The sequence below is a fragment of the Pelophylax lessonae genome, assembly GCF_965119305.1.
Source record: "Pelophylax lessonae genome assembly, chromosome: 5".
NCBI classification, from domain to species: domain Eukaryota; kingdom Metazoa; phylum Chordata; class Amphibia; order Anura; family Ranidae; genus Pelophylax; species Pelophylax lessonae.
The window spans coordinates 40,110,141-40,126,609 of NC_138772.1; the positions used below are offsets into that span (position 1 = coordinate 40,110,141).

At 43.3% G+C, this 16,469-nt stretch overlaps 1 protein-coding gene across 1 annotated transcript in view; it reads right to left on the bottom strand.

Moving 5' to 3' along the window:
• LOC309556628 (scinderin-like) overlaps positions 1 to 16,469 on the bottom strand; it is a gene marked incomplete at both ends in the record, with an annotated part of 86,130 nt that overhangs the window by 42,523 nt on the left and 27,138 nt on the right. The window contains 2 exons of the mRNA XM_082259061.1: positions 3,563 to 3,689; positions 5,019 to 5,111. Coding sequence (XP_082115187.1) covers positions 3,563 to 3,689; positions 5,019 to 5,111 — 220 coding nt within the window. The remainder of the gene's footprint in view (positions 1 to 3,562; positions 3,690 to 5,018; positions 5,112 to 16,469) is intronic.

The following is a 16,469-nucleotide window of genomic DNA, read 5'->3' on the forward strand; positions in this document are numbered from 1 at the left end:
TCAGTCTCTGACCATCTCCTGTATCATGTCCTCAGTCTCTGACCATCTACTGTAGCATGTCCTCAGTCTCTGACCATCTCCTGTATCATGTCCTCAGTCTCTGACCATCTACTGTATCATGTCCTCAGTCTCTGACCATCTACTGTAGCATGTCCTCAGTCTCCGACCATCTCCTGTATCACGTTTGCAGTCTCTGACCATCTACTGTAGCATGTCCTCAGTCTCTGACCATCTCCTGTATCATGTCCTCAGTCTCTGACCATCTCCTGTATCATGTCCTCAGTCTCTGACCATCTCCTGTATCATGTCCTCAGTCTCTGACCATCTCCTGTATCATGTCTGCAGTCTCTGACCATCTCCTGTATCATGTCTTCAGTCTCTGATCATCTACTGTATCATGTCCTCAATCTCTGACCATCTCCTGTATCATGTCCTCAGTCTCTGACCATCTACTGTATCATGTCTTCAGTCTCTGATCATCTACTGTATCATGTTCTCAATCTCTGACCATCTCCTGTATCATGTCCTCAGCCTCTGAGCATCTACTGTATCATGTCCTCAGTCTCTGACCATCTCCTGTAGCATGTCCTCAGTCTCTGACCATCTCCTGTATCACGTTTGCAGTCTCTGACATCTACTGTAGCATGTCCTCAGTCTCTGACCATCTCCTGTATCACGTTTGCAGTCTCTGACCATCTACTGTAGCATGTCCTCAGTCTCTGACCATCTCCTGTATCATGTCCTCAGTCTCTGACCATCTCCTGTATCATGTCCTCAGTCTCTGACCATCTCCTGTATCATGTCTGCAGTCTCTGACCATCTCCTGTATCATGTCTTCAGTCTCTGATCATCTACTGTATCATGTCCTCAATCTCTGACCATCTCCTGTATCATGTCCTCAGTCTCTGACCATCTACTGTATCATGTCTTCAGTCTCTGATCATCTACTGTATCATGTCCTCAATCTCTGACCATCTCCTGTATCATGTCCTCAGCCTCTGAGCATCTACTGTATCATGTCCTCAGCCTCTGACCATCTCCTGTATCATGTCCTCAGTCTCTGACCATCTCCTGTATCATGTCCTCAGTCTCTGACCATCTCCTGTATCATGTCCTCAGTCTCTGACCATCTCCTGTATCATGTCTGAAGTCTCTGACCATCTCCTGTATCATGTCTTCAGTCTCTGATCATCTACTGTATCATGTCCTCAATCTCTGACCATCTCCTGTATCATGTCCTCAGCCTCTGAGCATCTACTGTATCATGTCCTCAGTCTCTGACCATCTCCTGTATCATGTCCTCAGTCTCTGACCATCTCCTGTATCATGTCCTCAGTCTCTGACCATCTCCTGTATCATGTCTGAAGTCTCTGACCATCTCCTGTATCATGTCTGAAGTCTCTGACCATCTCCTGTATCATGTCTTCAGTCTCTGATCATCTACTGTATCATGTCCTCAATCTCTGACCATCTCCTGTATCATGTCCTCAGCCTCTGAGCATCTACTGTATCATGTCCTCAGTCTCTGACCATCTCCTGTATCATGTCCTCAGTCTCTGACCATCTCCTGTATCATGTCCTCAGTCTCTGACCATCTCCTGTATCATGTCCTCAGTCTCTGACCATCTACTGTATCATGTCCTCAGTCTCTGACCATCTCCTGTATCATGTCTGCAGTCTCTGACCATCTCCTGTATCATGTCTGCAGTCTCTGACCATCTCCTGTATCATGTCTGTAGTCTCTGACCATCTACTGTATTATGTCCTCAGTCTCTGACCTTCTCCTGTATCATGTCTGCAGTCTCTGACCTTCTCCTGTATCATGTCTGCAGTCTCTGGCCATCTTCTCTATCATGTCTGCAGTCTCTGACCATCTCCTGTATCACGTCTACAGTCTCTGACCATCTCCTGTATCATGTCTGCAGTCTCTGACCATCTCCTGTATCATGTCTGCAGTCTCTGACCTTCTCCTGTATCATGTCTGCAGTCTCTGGCCATCTTCTGTATCATGTCTGCAGTCTCTGACCATCTCCTGTATCACGTCTACAGTCTCTGACCATCTCCTGTATCATGTCTGCAGTCTCTGACCATCTCCTGTATCATGTCCTCAGTCTCTGACCATCCCCTGTATCATGTCTGCATTCTCTGAGGATCTCCTGTATCATGCCTGCCGTCTCTGACCATCTACTGTATCATGTCTGCAGTCTCTGACCATCTACTGTACTAATGTCTGCAGTCTATGACCATCTCCTGTATCATGTCTGCAGTCTCTGACCATCTACTGTATCATGTCTGCAGTCTCTGACCATCTACTGTATCATGTCCGCAGTCTCTGACCATCTACTGTATCATGTCTGCAGTCTCTGACCATCTACTGTATCATGTCTGCAGTCTCTGACCATCACTTGTATCACGTCTGCAGTCTCTGACCATCTACTGTATCTTGTCCTCAGTCTCTGACCATCTACTGTATCATGTCTGCAGTCTCTGACCATCTCTTGTATCACGTCTGCAGTCTCTGACCATCTCCTGTATCATGTCTTCAGTCTCTGACCATCTCCTGTATCATGTCTTCAGTCTCTGACCATCTCCTGTATCATGCCCTTAGTTTCTGATCATCTCCTGTATCATGTCTGCAGTCTCTGACCATCTCCTGTATCATGTCTGTAGTCTCTGACCATCTCCTGTATCATGTCTGTAGTCTCTGAATATCTCCTTTAGCAAGTCTCCAATCTATTACTCAAACTTAAACACATTGCTAATAATATTAGCTATCTATTTATGCTGAAGGTAGGACTGTGCAGGGGAGGCAGAGAGTGCAAAAGGGGGAACTGTGATTTGAGAGACGGGGGGCAGACTGCAAGGGGCACTGTGATGGGGGGCTGTGAAATTTGTGCAAAAAATATATTCTTGAACACATTACAATTTTTTGTGGGTGTTTTTACATTTTAAAGTTGGGGGGGGGGGGGGGTGCCAGATATAGGATCCGCCCCGGGTGCCAAATGCTCTAGGTACGCCACTGCTCTGGAGGTATCATTCTGCCTTTGGGGTGTCAGAGAGGTGCTACAGAAATATCAGTTTTAGAGGGACAGACCTTTTAGAAGCTCCTCCTCTCCTCTTGTCCAATTTCAGAAACCTATTGCTTTCCAATTAGTCTCCAAGTCTGGGCTGCCATTGTATCATGAGTGTGCGTTCTTACAACCATTCAGCCAGTGAGATCACCAATCGCCCCATTACTTACAACAAGAGAAGTCCAGATCACCAGCACCTCAGATGATTGGGTTCCTTTCAAGTTTACACCCCAAAAAAAGGACTTATTAAGACCCTGAATCATTGGGAAAAATTCTATTGTCCTTGTTTGTTATTGGAGTGTTGGGGATATGAAGTTTTCTTGATGGATCATGACCAAATGGTTTCTTACACTGGAAGCCAAGAAAACTATCCATAGGCAATACTTAGAACGACTCAGTTTAAATAGTCGATTGAATGTTCTAGTTGGAACACATGACAATTATCGGACCAAAAAAATCATCCCAGGTTTGCCCATCTCTAGTATAGTGACCTTTCCAGACGAAGATCTTGTCTCCAGCATCTAGAATGAAGCATTCCTCTGTCAGGAGCAGGGACATAGAGAAGGGGCTCTCTTCTGAAACCACTGTGATCTTCATGGAACCACTTGCATCAGAAACCTGAGAAAGTGACATAAACAAGCTGGTTGTAGGCTGTGATTTACAATGGGATCATGGCACTGAGTAAAGGATTTAAAGCTTTGTGTATGCTTTCTAGCTTTATGAGATGAGAAAGAGTGATAATTTTTATCACTAAGTATACCGTATAGGCAAAGATGCCACACCACTAATTCCACAGATTATGAAGAGTCTAATAGGCAAAAAGTAATTGGTTAAACCCATATGTTTATGTGTTTGGGGGGAAGATTTAAGAGGTAGGTGATGGTACCCTGCAAATCCCCCTTTGAGAACCTTGATCACCTGCTGGTGGCACCGTGGTTCCCTAGGCAAAGGGTTGTAATCCAGTGTCCAACAGCGGGTGTCTGCCAGCAGCCAGTAGATCCCAGTAATCAGTTTCCACCTGATGCTGGCTGCTGGGAAGGTATTTAGTTCCTCCCCTACTAGTGCCACTCGCTCCAGTGTTTTGCTTGCTGCCAGATACTGCTAGCCGTTATCCTGTTCCTGCTCCTGCCATCTGTTCCTGCTCCTGCCCTGTACACTGTACCCTGTATCCTGCTGCCTTGCACCTTCTTCCTCTTGATCCCAGTGTTGGTTCACCCTTTCCATCTGCTCCCTGCAGCTCCAATTTTTCCTGCATTTCTTTGTTCCCCATTTTATTTATTATGTATATAGTTAGTTGTTAGGCTGGCAATACATTGGTCGAATTTCGAAATAATTTTCTTTGGAAAATCTTATCTAAGAATTTTCGTTCAAATTTTTACCATTAGTGGGTTGCAGCAATGGCTGATTTTCATGTGGCCATTGAATTTGATTGATCAGGCACGTTGGAATTTTCTTTTAAAATTAACAATTTTCTAATTAATGATGGGAGAATAAGTGTGAGAAATATAATTGAAAAAGAAATGCACATGAGTGCAAGAAAAGAAAATTGACGGAAAGAAAGGAAGATTCCCAGCCATGAAAATTCTTCTCTGTAGCAATTAGGGGTGAAATTGAAGGCTTGGTTGGTTGAATTTCGGAATGAATGGTGGCACCATGAGATCACAAAACGCATGAAATTTCTGATTTTTGAAAATTCTTTCGATATTCGACCCATATAGGGCCAGCTAGGCTTTCTGTTTTGTTAGTTATTAGTCAGGTATTCGGTCAATGGGTTATTGGTTCACTTATTTTTACGTTTACTGTTTGCTGGTGTTTGGATGGATTTTGTTTTTTCACTGTATATAAATCTCACTTAAAGCATACACAGTCTGGTTCCACTTTCCTGAGTGTAGCCACACAGATCTTGCCATCCCCACCTCCGATTCCTGACACCCCCCTTTAACTTACCATATGCAGCTTGGCTTTTTTTCTGTTGCTGACATCTGCCACATGATCTGTGTCATCATCACCTTCAGGCAGCTTGGGTTTCGCACCTAAAACCTTCATCATAAATAAGACATTGTGAATACATAAACTGAAAAATGATCTTTTTAATTTTGGATAAAGTAAGGAAGGGTTAAAACTCCTGCCAATTTTTTGGGGAAATTTTCCTACATTTCCTGTCCCAGTGACGCAACAGGAAGTGATAGCAAATTTCCGGGTGGGGAAGAATAGCCTTCTTAGACCATCATCCCCAATACAGCTGTCCTTAATGAAGGACTAGAGGTCATCAATACAGATAAGAAGGGTGAATCGCCCCAATGGACAGAAAAAAGGAACAGAGGGTCTAATGCTTCCTTACTCTGCTAAAATTTAACAAATGGTTTTGAAAGCTTAGAAAAACACTTTAACTGCTTGCCGATCAGCCGCCGTAGTTTTACTGCGGCAGGTCGGCTCGGTCCTGCAAAACTATGTACCTGTACGCCGCTTCGAGGGACTGCTAGCGGGGTGCGCACGCCCATTGGCCACAAGGGGGAGCTAATCAGCGGGTCCGGTGGCCGCAATTGCCGCTGGCACCCGCGATCGCTCCCCATGGAGACAGAACGGCGGTCGCAGTCTGCTGTTGTAAACACGGCAGACCGCTGTTCTTTCAGTTATGAACACAGGGATCTCCATGTTTATGCAGCAAGCCCCCCCCCCACAGTTACAAAGCACCCCCTAGGGACACATGTAACCCTTTTATCGCCCCTGGTGTTAACCCCCTTCCCTGCCAGTGTCATTATTACAGTAACAGTGCACATTTTTAGCACTGATTACTTTAGTAATGTCACTGGTCCCCCCAAAAGTGTCAAAAATGTCAGTTAGGGGTCCAATCTGTCCTCCGCAATGTCGCAGTCTTACTAAAAATTGCTGATCACCGTTATTACTAGTAAAGAAAAATAAATAAAATAATAAAAATTGACATAAATATTTCGCCTAGTTTGTAGAAGCTATAACTTTTGCACAAACCAATCAATATACACTTTTGGGGATTTTCTTTTTTTTCCAACAATATGTAGCAGAATACAAATGGGCCTAATATGATGAAAAAAATTGAATTTTTAATTTTTATTTTATTGGAATTTTTTTATAGCAGAATGTAAAAAATGTTGTTGTTTTTTTTTTGGTTTTTTTTTTCAGAATATGTAGCAGAATACAGATTTTCAATTTTTTTTATTGGATATTTTTTTTTAAAAATTGTTATATATATACTGTACATATTCTAGATTAAATGTGCAATATAAAAAACACACTGTAGGCACTATATATGAAAAAAAATAATAATAATAATAATAACAATAATAATTATTATTACTATATTATTTGATGTAATATTCATATATGAAATGTGATAGGAATTTATAAGTATAATATGATGTACATAGATATTCTACTTTAGTTGCAGTCTAACATTAAAAGTGTGCAATTACAAAATTAAACACTAGATGGCCTCAGAACAGCATATTTTATATTCTATATGTTTTTTTATTGTAGCTGTACTCTAAGGGGGCCTCAGTCTGCTTAGTGATATTATTTAACGAAGCCCCTCTATTTATTTGCAACACCTTCACATTGCATTGGATGGGAAATGAAAATTTTCTTAGATTTTGAATACATGCATTTAATTTTATTTATGAGACACAAAAAATTGTCAACATTCTGAGTCGAGAAAGAGAACTGGTGCAAAATTCTACACAAAAGGTTTTTTTTCATCATTTCAGAGAGAAGATACCAGAAAGATCAAACAAACAATGTTTTTGCCCATATATCAATAGCTTAAACTGTCAGGGAAAAAAAAAGGATAATAAAAATACCAACAATGAAACACTTTGGTGCGTGCTTAAAGCTGAGCTCAAGGCAGTTGAACAACACACACATTAATGGAGCTTTGTGAATATTGTATTCTTTGCAAGAAGTGTAAATTTCTGAATCTGACCGGGTATTAGCCTTTTGCAATCCCCTGTACAGCAGAACTCAGACTTAAAGAGGAAGAAGCAGTACAAAAAGCCAATCAGCTGTGCTGTAGTGCTCTTATCTGGCCAATAGGAGGAAAGAGCAGAGTGACAGAGAGATGAGCTCATCAATATGCAACTTCTCTTTCACCATTCAGCCACAGGCTGGGGAAAGGGACAAGACTGCGGCAGAAAAAAAAAATGTCTCCTGACAGGGCTGTGTAAATCTCGAGACTGGATGAACAGGAATTAAAATCCTTTGGCAGGTCATACATCTTCCATATATGTACTTTGTAATGAGCTGTTTGCCTGGAGCTGCATACATGGCCAGTGCAGTGGCTAAGTGGAGCACTTCTGCCTAGCAGCACTAGGGTTGTTGTTTCAAATCCCAACCATGGCACTCTGCATGGAGTTTGCATGTTCTCCTGCGTGGGTTTCCTCCCACGCTTCAAAGACATGCTGGTTGGGTAATTGGCTGATGTCTAAACTGGCCCTAGTATGTGTATGTATGAATATGTGTTAGGGACCTTAGATTGTAAGCTCCTTGAGGGCAGGGACTGATGTGAATGTATGATATACATATGTGTAAATTGATGGTGCTATATACAGTATCTCACCAGGGCCGGATTAAGAGCATCATGGGCTTGGTGCTGAGGATTTTGAAGGGCCTTAAGGGCCGTGCCTTGGCATGCACCCAGAGGAGGAAGGGTGCAGCCATGCATGCCTAATTCAACATGGGATGCTGTCTCTGAAGCCCATAAACACATCCATGCATCGGCAACTGTCCCTCCTTGTCCGGCCTTCGTGCTGTGTGGGGAGGTTCTGAGGGAGCTGCCTGGAGAAGCGTGCTTTCACTTGTAGCATAGAAGCCAGACTTCTGTGTTTACAAGTGACAGAAGAGCGGTAACAATGAATATGGCCAACCCGGGGCCTATATTAAGGTAGGGGCCTGGAGCTGCAGCTCCAATAGCCCCTACGTTAATCTGGCCCTGTATCTCACAAAAGTCAGTACACCCCTCACATTTCTATAAATATTTTATTCTATCTTTTCATGTGACAACACTGAAGAAATGACACTTTGCTACAATGTAAAGTAGTGAGTGTACAGCTTGTATAACAGTGTAAATTTGCTGTCCCCTCAAAATAACTCAACACACAGCCATTAATGTCTAAGCCGCTGGCAACAAAAGTGAGTACACCCCTAAGTGAAAATGTGCAAATTGGGCCAAAAGTGGCAATATTTTGTGTGGCCACCATTATTTTCCAGCACTGCCTTAACCCTCTTGGGCATGGAGGTCACCAGAGCTTCACAGGTTGCTACTGGAGTCCTCTTCCACTCCTCCATGATGACATCACAGAGCTGGTGGATGTTAGAGAGCTTGCGCCCCTCCACCTTCCGTTTGAGGATGCCCCACAGATGCTCAATAGGGTTTAGGTCTGAAAACATGCTGGAGCAAGGCAGTGGTCGTCTTGGAGATGTGTTTGGGGTCGTTATCATGCTGGAATATTGCCCTGTGGCCCAGTCTCCGAAGGGAGGGGATCATGCTCTGCTTCAGTATGTCACAGTACATGTTGGCATTCATGGTTCCCTCAATGAACTGTAGCTCCCCAGTGTCGGCAGCACTCATGCAGCCCCAGACCATGACACTCCCACCACCATGCTTGACTGTAGGCAAGACACACTTGTCTTTGTACTCCTCACCTGGTTGCCACCACACACGCTTGACATCATCTGAACCAAATAGGTTTATCTTGGTATCATTAGACCACAGGACATGGTTCCAGTAATTCATGTCCTTAGTCTGCTTGTCTTCAGCAAACTGTTTGCAGGGTTTCTTGTGCATCATCTTTAGAAGAGGCTTCCTTCTGTGACGACAGCCATGCAGACCAATTTGATGCAGTGTGCGGCGTATGGTCTGAGCACTGACAGGCTGACCCCCCACCCCTTCAACCTCTGCAGCAATGCTGGCAGCATTCATACGTCTATTTCCCACAGACACCCTCTGGATATGACGCTGAGCACGTCCACTCAACTTCTTTGGTCAACCATGGCGAGGCCTGTTCTGAGTGGAACCTGCCCTGTTAAACCACTGTATGGTCTTGGCCACCATGCTGCAGCTCAGTTTCAGGGTCTTGGCAACCTTCTTATAGCCTAGGCTATCTTTATGTAGAGCAAAAATTCGATTTTTCAGATCCTCAGAGAGTTATTTGCCATGAGGTGCCATGTTGAACTTCCAGTGACCATTTTCAGAGAGTGAAAGCGATAACACCAAATTTAACATACCTGCTCCCCATTCACACCTGAGACCTTGTAACACTAATGAGTCACATGACACTGGGGAGAGAAAATGGCTACTTGGGCCCAAATTGGACATTCTCACTTAGGGGTGTACTCACTTTTGTTGCCAGTGGTTTAGACATTAACGGCTGTGTGTTGAGTTATTTTGAGGGGAGAGTAAATTTACACTGTTATACAAGCTGTATAATCACTACTTTACATTGTAGCAAACTGTAATTTCTATAGTGTCACATGAAAAGATATAATAAAATATTTACAAAAATGTGAGGGGTGTACTCACTTTTGTGAGATACTGTAAGTACCTGTAGTAATAATAATACAAGCTTTCCAAAATTGTTTAAAAATAAAAAGGCAAGAAACATGTATGTCCAGAAAAAATAATAGTTTACCTTTTTTTGCTGTGTTAAACCTAAAAGTATTTTTTATATGACTTTCATACATTTATATAATTTCTTTTCCAAATGTTAGTTATTGTTTTAAATGTAGAAATGTTTACATTAGTCACTAGAGGGAGCTCTAAGGCTCAGTTTGATTATTGTTGGGTACTGGTGTGCTGGAGTTCTTCTGTGAAATTGTGTGTTTCAGCCTGGTGTGTCAGAGGGGCTGAGGTCTTCCATAAGGTTTTTTGAGGCCTTCAGAGACCCATCTTAACTAGTGGCTCTTTTGGGGGTATCACTACACGAGCACTTGCTGCCCCAGATCACTCTAATGATTGGCTTATTGAGTTAGTGCACATGCATAGCCAAGATCTGCCTACAGTCTGCTTCAGGCCCACCCAGTGACCAACCGGTCTCGTCCAGACCCAACCCACTTAACAGAGTGGCCCACCAAAACCCCGCCTCTAATTATTAGGAAAGGACCACCCACTTGCAACCCCAGATCTATCTAATGATTGGCTTATTGAGTTAGTGTGCATGCATTGCCAGGACCTGCCTACAGTTTGCTTCAGGCCCACCCAGTGACCAACTGGTCTCGTCCAGACCACCCGCTTACCAGAGTGGCCCACCAAAACCCCGCCTCTAATTATTAGGCAAGGACCACCCACTTGCAACCTCAGATCACTCTAATGATTGGTTTATTGAGTTAGTGAGCATGCATAGCCAGGACCTGCCTACAGTCCGCTTCAGGCCCAACCAGTGACCAACTGGTTTTTCGTCCAGACCCAACCTGCTTACCAGAGTGGCCCACCAAAACCCCGCCTCTAATTATTAGGCAAGGACCACCCACTTGCAACCTCAGATCACTCTAATGATTGGCTTATTGAGTTAGTGCGCATGCATAGCCAGGACCTGCCTACAGTCTGCTTCAGGCCCACCCAGTGACCAACTGGTCTCTTCCAGACCCAACCCACTTAACAGAGTGGCCCACCAAAACCCCGCCTCTAATTATTAGGCAAGGACCACCCACTTGCAACCTCAGATCACTCTAATGATTGGCTTATTGAGTTAGTGCGCATGCATAGCCAGGACCTGCCTACAGTCCGCTTCAGGCCCACCCAGTGACCAACTGGTCTCTTCCAGACCCAACCTGCTTACCAGAGTGGCCCACCAAAACCCCGCCTCTAATTATTAGTCAAGAACCACCCACTTGCAACCTCAGATCACTCTAATGATTGGCTTATTGAGTTAGTGCGCATGCATAGCCAGGACCTGCCTACAGTCCACTTCAGGCCCACCCACCCAACCCACTTACCAGAGTGGCTCACCAAAACCCCACCTCTAATTATTAGGCAAGGACCACCCACTTGAAGCCCCCCCCCCCCCCCCCCCATGAATGCCTTTCTGAGTGCATATGCAAAGTAACTCAAGAGATGACAATGGGGCCCTTGAGCACACCATTGCCAGCATTGAGGTCCAAGATCCAGGAAACTTGGCATCTATGAAATTAGCTAGCAATATTTTTGCACTGTGCGCAGTGTAAAGTCAACCCATCGCACTTTGGATCTGCTATTTAGATAAGGAATTAATCGTTTATGAATTAATGAAAATACTCTGAGCAGAGATTGCACGTTTCAAATGATTTCACATTCAAGCCTTGTGTTACATTATTTGTTTCCAGGGTAACATGAGATATATGATACATTGGAGTAATACACTGCCTGGCCAAAAAAAAAAAAAAAGTCGCTTCCTGGAATTAACTAAGCAACTAACTAAACTAAGCATTCATCCCATTGGATAATTACTGCATGTGCCCAAAGAATGAGGTCAGCTGACTACCTGAATATAGTGAATGACCAGGTTCAATGGATTGTTTCTTCCCTGATGGCACGGGTATATTCCAAGATGACAATGCCAGGATTCATCGGGCTCAAATAGTGAAAGAGTGGTTCAGGGAGCATGAGACATTCTCACACATGGATCGGCCACCACAGAGTCCAGAACTCCCCCATTGAGAATCTTTGGGATGTGTTGGAGAAGGCTTTGCTCAGTGGTCCGACTCTCCCATCAATACAAGACCTTGGTGAAAAGTGATTGCAACACTGGACAGAAATAAATCCTGTGACATTGCAGAAGCTTATCGAAACAATTCCACAGCGAATGCGTGCCATAATCAAAGCCAACTAAATATTAGAGTGTGGGACCCCTTTTTTTTTTTTTTTTTGGTGGCAACTTCTTTTTTGGTCAGGCAATGTATATGGATTATAAACAAGCAAAAAATTGGGGGAGCAAACCCTGAACATGTATATCTAAAGCCGGTGCAGCTATGGACCAAGCAACATGTATATTAAAAAAGAATAGCGCAACCATGCAAAAGAAATGACTATCAAATATGGAGACAATCCATAAATAAAAATGGGGGTTTAGTCCCACCATATGGCCATATCGTGCTCAAGCCCACCACTGCGTCAAAGTAACCCCATTATCGGTGGGTCCTACACTATCCATAAAAAAGGGGTGAATCCAGCCTCTCCAACCCTTGGAGACAACACTCCTTGTTGGGAGAGATGTGCGACTGCACTACAAAGGACTCCTCCTATATCTACTTGATAGTGGACTCTGATAGAGTATATGGATTGTCGCTGACCCTTGAGACTAGTTACATAGTTACATAGTAGGTGAGGTTGAGTAAAGACAATAGTCCATCCAGTTCAAAACTAGTGATCGGCCAATATCGGTTTTTCGTTGCCGATACTTTGGCCATTGCATATAGGTATCAGCCGATATTGGCCAATATTTTCATACATTTAAAAAAAAATGTTTTTTTATTTTTATCACTTGACAGGTACTCTTGTGGAGGCATCTGGGGGTCTAAAAGACCCCAAACCCCTCCTCTGCACTTAAAAGCATTCAAAACGCCAAGTTTGGCGCCAGACAGTACCCGGAAGTGAGGTCATGACATCACTTCCGGGTTTTTACATAGAGACCCGATCAGAGCCGAATGAGGCTTTGATTGGGTCTTCGGCGGCCGTGCAGGCTGGTTGCCCGGGTCTCCCAGTGGGTCGGGAGACCCGGGCAAGGCGCAGAAGGTGGGGGAATGGGGGGGGGGGGGACATCTTCTCCCGCTCCTTGGAATGACAGCCGAGCGGCTTCTCAGCTGCATCGTTTGTCATTACAAGACAGCCGACCGTCGGCTATGGATGCCGGTACCGGGGAGATGCCTCTAGCTGCAGACATCACTCCGGTACAAACACTTTCCCAAAAATCAGCAATATTGGTAACCTCCAGGGCCAATTCTGATATATCGAGGAAAGTGCATATCAGCCCTCGATATATCGGCTTTGCCGGTAATCAGTCGATCACTACTTAAGACCATAAATTCTCTGCTCTGTAAAATCACACAGCTGCAAGAATGGAAATTGTATATAAAAAAATAAACAAATAAAATAATTAATATGTTGCAGTTTACTGGCCCTGCACTGGTGGCTGCATTCGTTTTTTGTTTTTTCTTTAGTTTTTCCTGATCATCCTGGCAGTAATGTACTTACTGTCCTTAGTTGGCAACAGTCTCTTCCTGTGCTGGATTAATAGGGGAGCAGCATTGTCACCCTAGTGCAGGAAATATGTTACTGTCAGGATCACCAGGTGAAAATAAATGAGAGGGGGGAGCCTGAAAAAAGAAAACGAATATATACCATGTGGGATGGACCTTCTGTAGTTCATAGAGGTGAACTAGGCAAGGCTGATCACATCACTTATAGAGGTTTATTAATAAAACATTTTTTGGATGGATGTCAAACACAATCATGCAGGATGCACGAATTTCATGCAGAATTTCTCTAATAGATTTATTCCTATGAATGTCAGTGCCATCTAGTGGTCAAAATGCAGTACCATTTTATGAAATTCCACAATTAATTCTCAATAAAAAAAATTTACCACATTTTGGCTACTGGATAACGATGGCAATAATAGGAATTAAAATTACACCCAAAATCTGTGCAGCATGCAGAAATGTGTGCGACATCCGTCCAATGAATGTTTTATAAAAAAAAGACGTCATCCAGTGACCAACCGGTCTCTTCCAGACCCAACCCCCTTAACAGAGTGGCCCACCAAAACCCCGCCTCTAATTATTAGGCAAGGACCACCCACTTGCCTCCACAGCATCCTTGTTTGACCCTCCTCTGCCCCTCCCCCTCAGCACTGGGGTGACATTAGCTGACTGAAGGAGAGAAATTGGTAGAATAGAATACAAAAAAAATATATAACGGAAATTTGAATTTCAAAAAGAATAAATTTGATTTTAAATAGTAATCGATTCGGATTTGAATCCATTCACATTTTTTTTTAAATTTGGGTGAATTGAGTTCAATTCGACCGTATTTGGAAAATTCGAATCGATTCAAATTCAAATAAACAAAAGGGATTTATGTAAATTACGAATCGAAAGGAAACCATTTTTTCCATTCTGCACCGCTAGCAGTTGGGTGGTTGTGACTCAACTGTGATTTTAACCACTTAAGGACGGCTCCATGTACATTTACTGCAGCAGAGTGGCCCTTAAGTGCAAAATAACATACCTGTACATGATTTTGTAGATGGGCTCTAGGGAGTGCGTGCGCTGCCAGAGCCACGCTCCCACTGTGATTGGACACAGCGGGAGCCAATCAGCGGGTCTGGCAGCCATAACAGATGCCGGCCACCCACGATCGTTTAGGAGACTGACAGAAAAGGGGTCTGTCTATGTAAACAAGGCAGACCGCCATTCTGTCAGACTGGAAGCGAGAGGTCTTGTGTTCCTACTAATCAGGAACACAGATCTCTCTCTTCCTGCAGTCAGTCCATCTCCCACACAGTTAGAAAGCACTCCCTAGGATCACACTTAACCCCTTGATCGTCCCTGATGTTAAGCCCTACCCTGCCTGTGTCATTTATACAGTAACAGTGCATATTTGTAACACTGATCACTGTATTGGTATCACTGGTCTCCAAAAAGTGTCACTAATGGCTCGTTTCCACTGAGCGTTATGGTACGGTTCGGTTCGGTACGGTACGCTATTTTTGCCGTTTCCATTGTGAATGGTACCCTAATTCCGAACCGTACCGTACCACTTTTTTGGGACCCTTTCGTTGGGGTACCAAGCACATTAGTACCATACCAACAGGGTGGAGCTACACTCTGCAGAACTTTGATTGGTTGACAGAGAATCGTCCATCACAGCTTTCCTGCTACACCACGCCTATCATGAAAGGGTACTATTGGCAGTGGAAATGCAATGTGTACAGTTCCGAACCGTACCGTACTGAACCGAACCGAACCGTACCACTCAGTGGAACTGAGGCATTAGTGTCAGATTTGTTTGCCACAATGTCGCAGTCCTGCTAAAAATCGCTGATCGCCGCCATTACTAATAAAAACAGTAAAAAAAAAATAAAAGTCCATAAATCTTTCCCATAGTTTGTAAACGCGATACAGTTTGTGCAAACCAATCAATATATGGTTTTTGGGATTTTTTTTTACTAAAAATATTTAGCAGAATACATATTGGCCTAAACTTATAAAGAAATTAGATTTTTTTTTAAAAAAAATTATTGGATATGTTTTATAGCAGAAAGTAAAAAATATTTATTTTTTTCAAAATTGACTTTTTTTTTTATTATAGCGCAAAAAAAAATGTCAGTTAGGGGTCTGATCTGTCCCCCGCAATGTTGCAGTCCCGTTAAAAATCGCAGATCACCGCCATTACTAGTAAAATAAATAAATAAATAAATAAAAAACGACATACATCTTTCCCCTAGTTTGTAGACGCTCAAAAAAATAAAAATCGCACAGGTGATCAAATACCACCAAAAGAAAGCTTTATTTGTGGGGAAAAAAGGACATCAATTTTATTTCGGTACAGCGTCACACGACCGCGCAATTGTCAGTTAAATTAATGCAGTGCCATATCGCAAAAAATGGCCTGGTCATTAAGGGGGTAAAATCTTCTGGAGCTGAAGTCCCCCAACCACAAGTCTAAAGGAGCCCTAAACTAGTTATAGTCAGGCTGTGTAGTGATCATACATTTCGTGTTTTGTTATGTTTGTATTGTTTTATTTTGTTTTGTATTGTTTTATGTTTGTATTGTTATCAGAACTAGACCTGAAGTCACAATCACTTTTCCAGCATGTAGAAACCTGTGACCCCGGGATGGGTCCCCGTATTTATCTGTATTTGGCTTATCATGTCATGTTTATGCTCAGAAGGTCACCAGACTATGAAGAAAACTTTTTATCGTCTCTTATCTATTGTGAAACTCCATGCAGGATGTAGAGTTTTGTAACATTACCAAGCAAAACATTATTGTAACATTGTAACATTATCTTAAAGGAAATGTACCAAAAATAATGAATAAGATGCCATGGCTGACCTCTCCTATAAACTCGGGTGTCTTGGCACTGCCCTGTAAAGCTGAACTCCAGGCACAGCAGGGCTCAGACTGGAGGGCAAAGAAGCAGTTCATGGAGCCCATCATTTCTGCTCATATGCTGACATTGGGCATACTGATGGACAGGGCAGCCATCAGAAATTTAGGGGCCCCTTACACAGCTTTAGGCCCTGGGCCCCCTCCTGGCCTGACAACCAACATTCTCTAGGGCCGTCCCACCAAATCTGCCCACTAGCTATCCCTCTGAGTCCTTCAGTGCACCCACTTTTATTTTATCCTTCTTACAACTTAGTACAGTATATGAAAATGAATCCAATCCA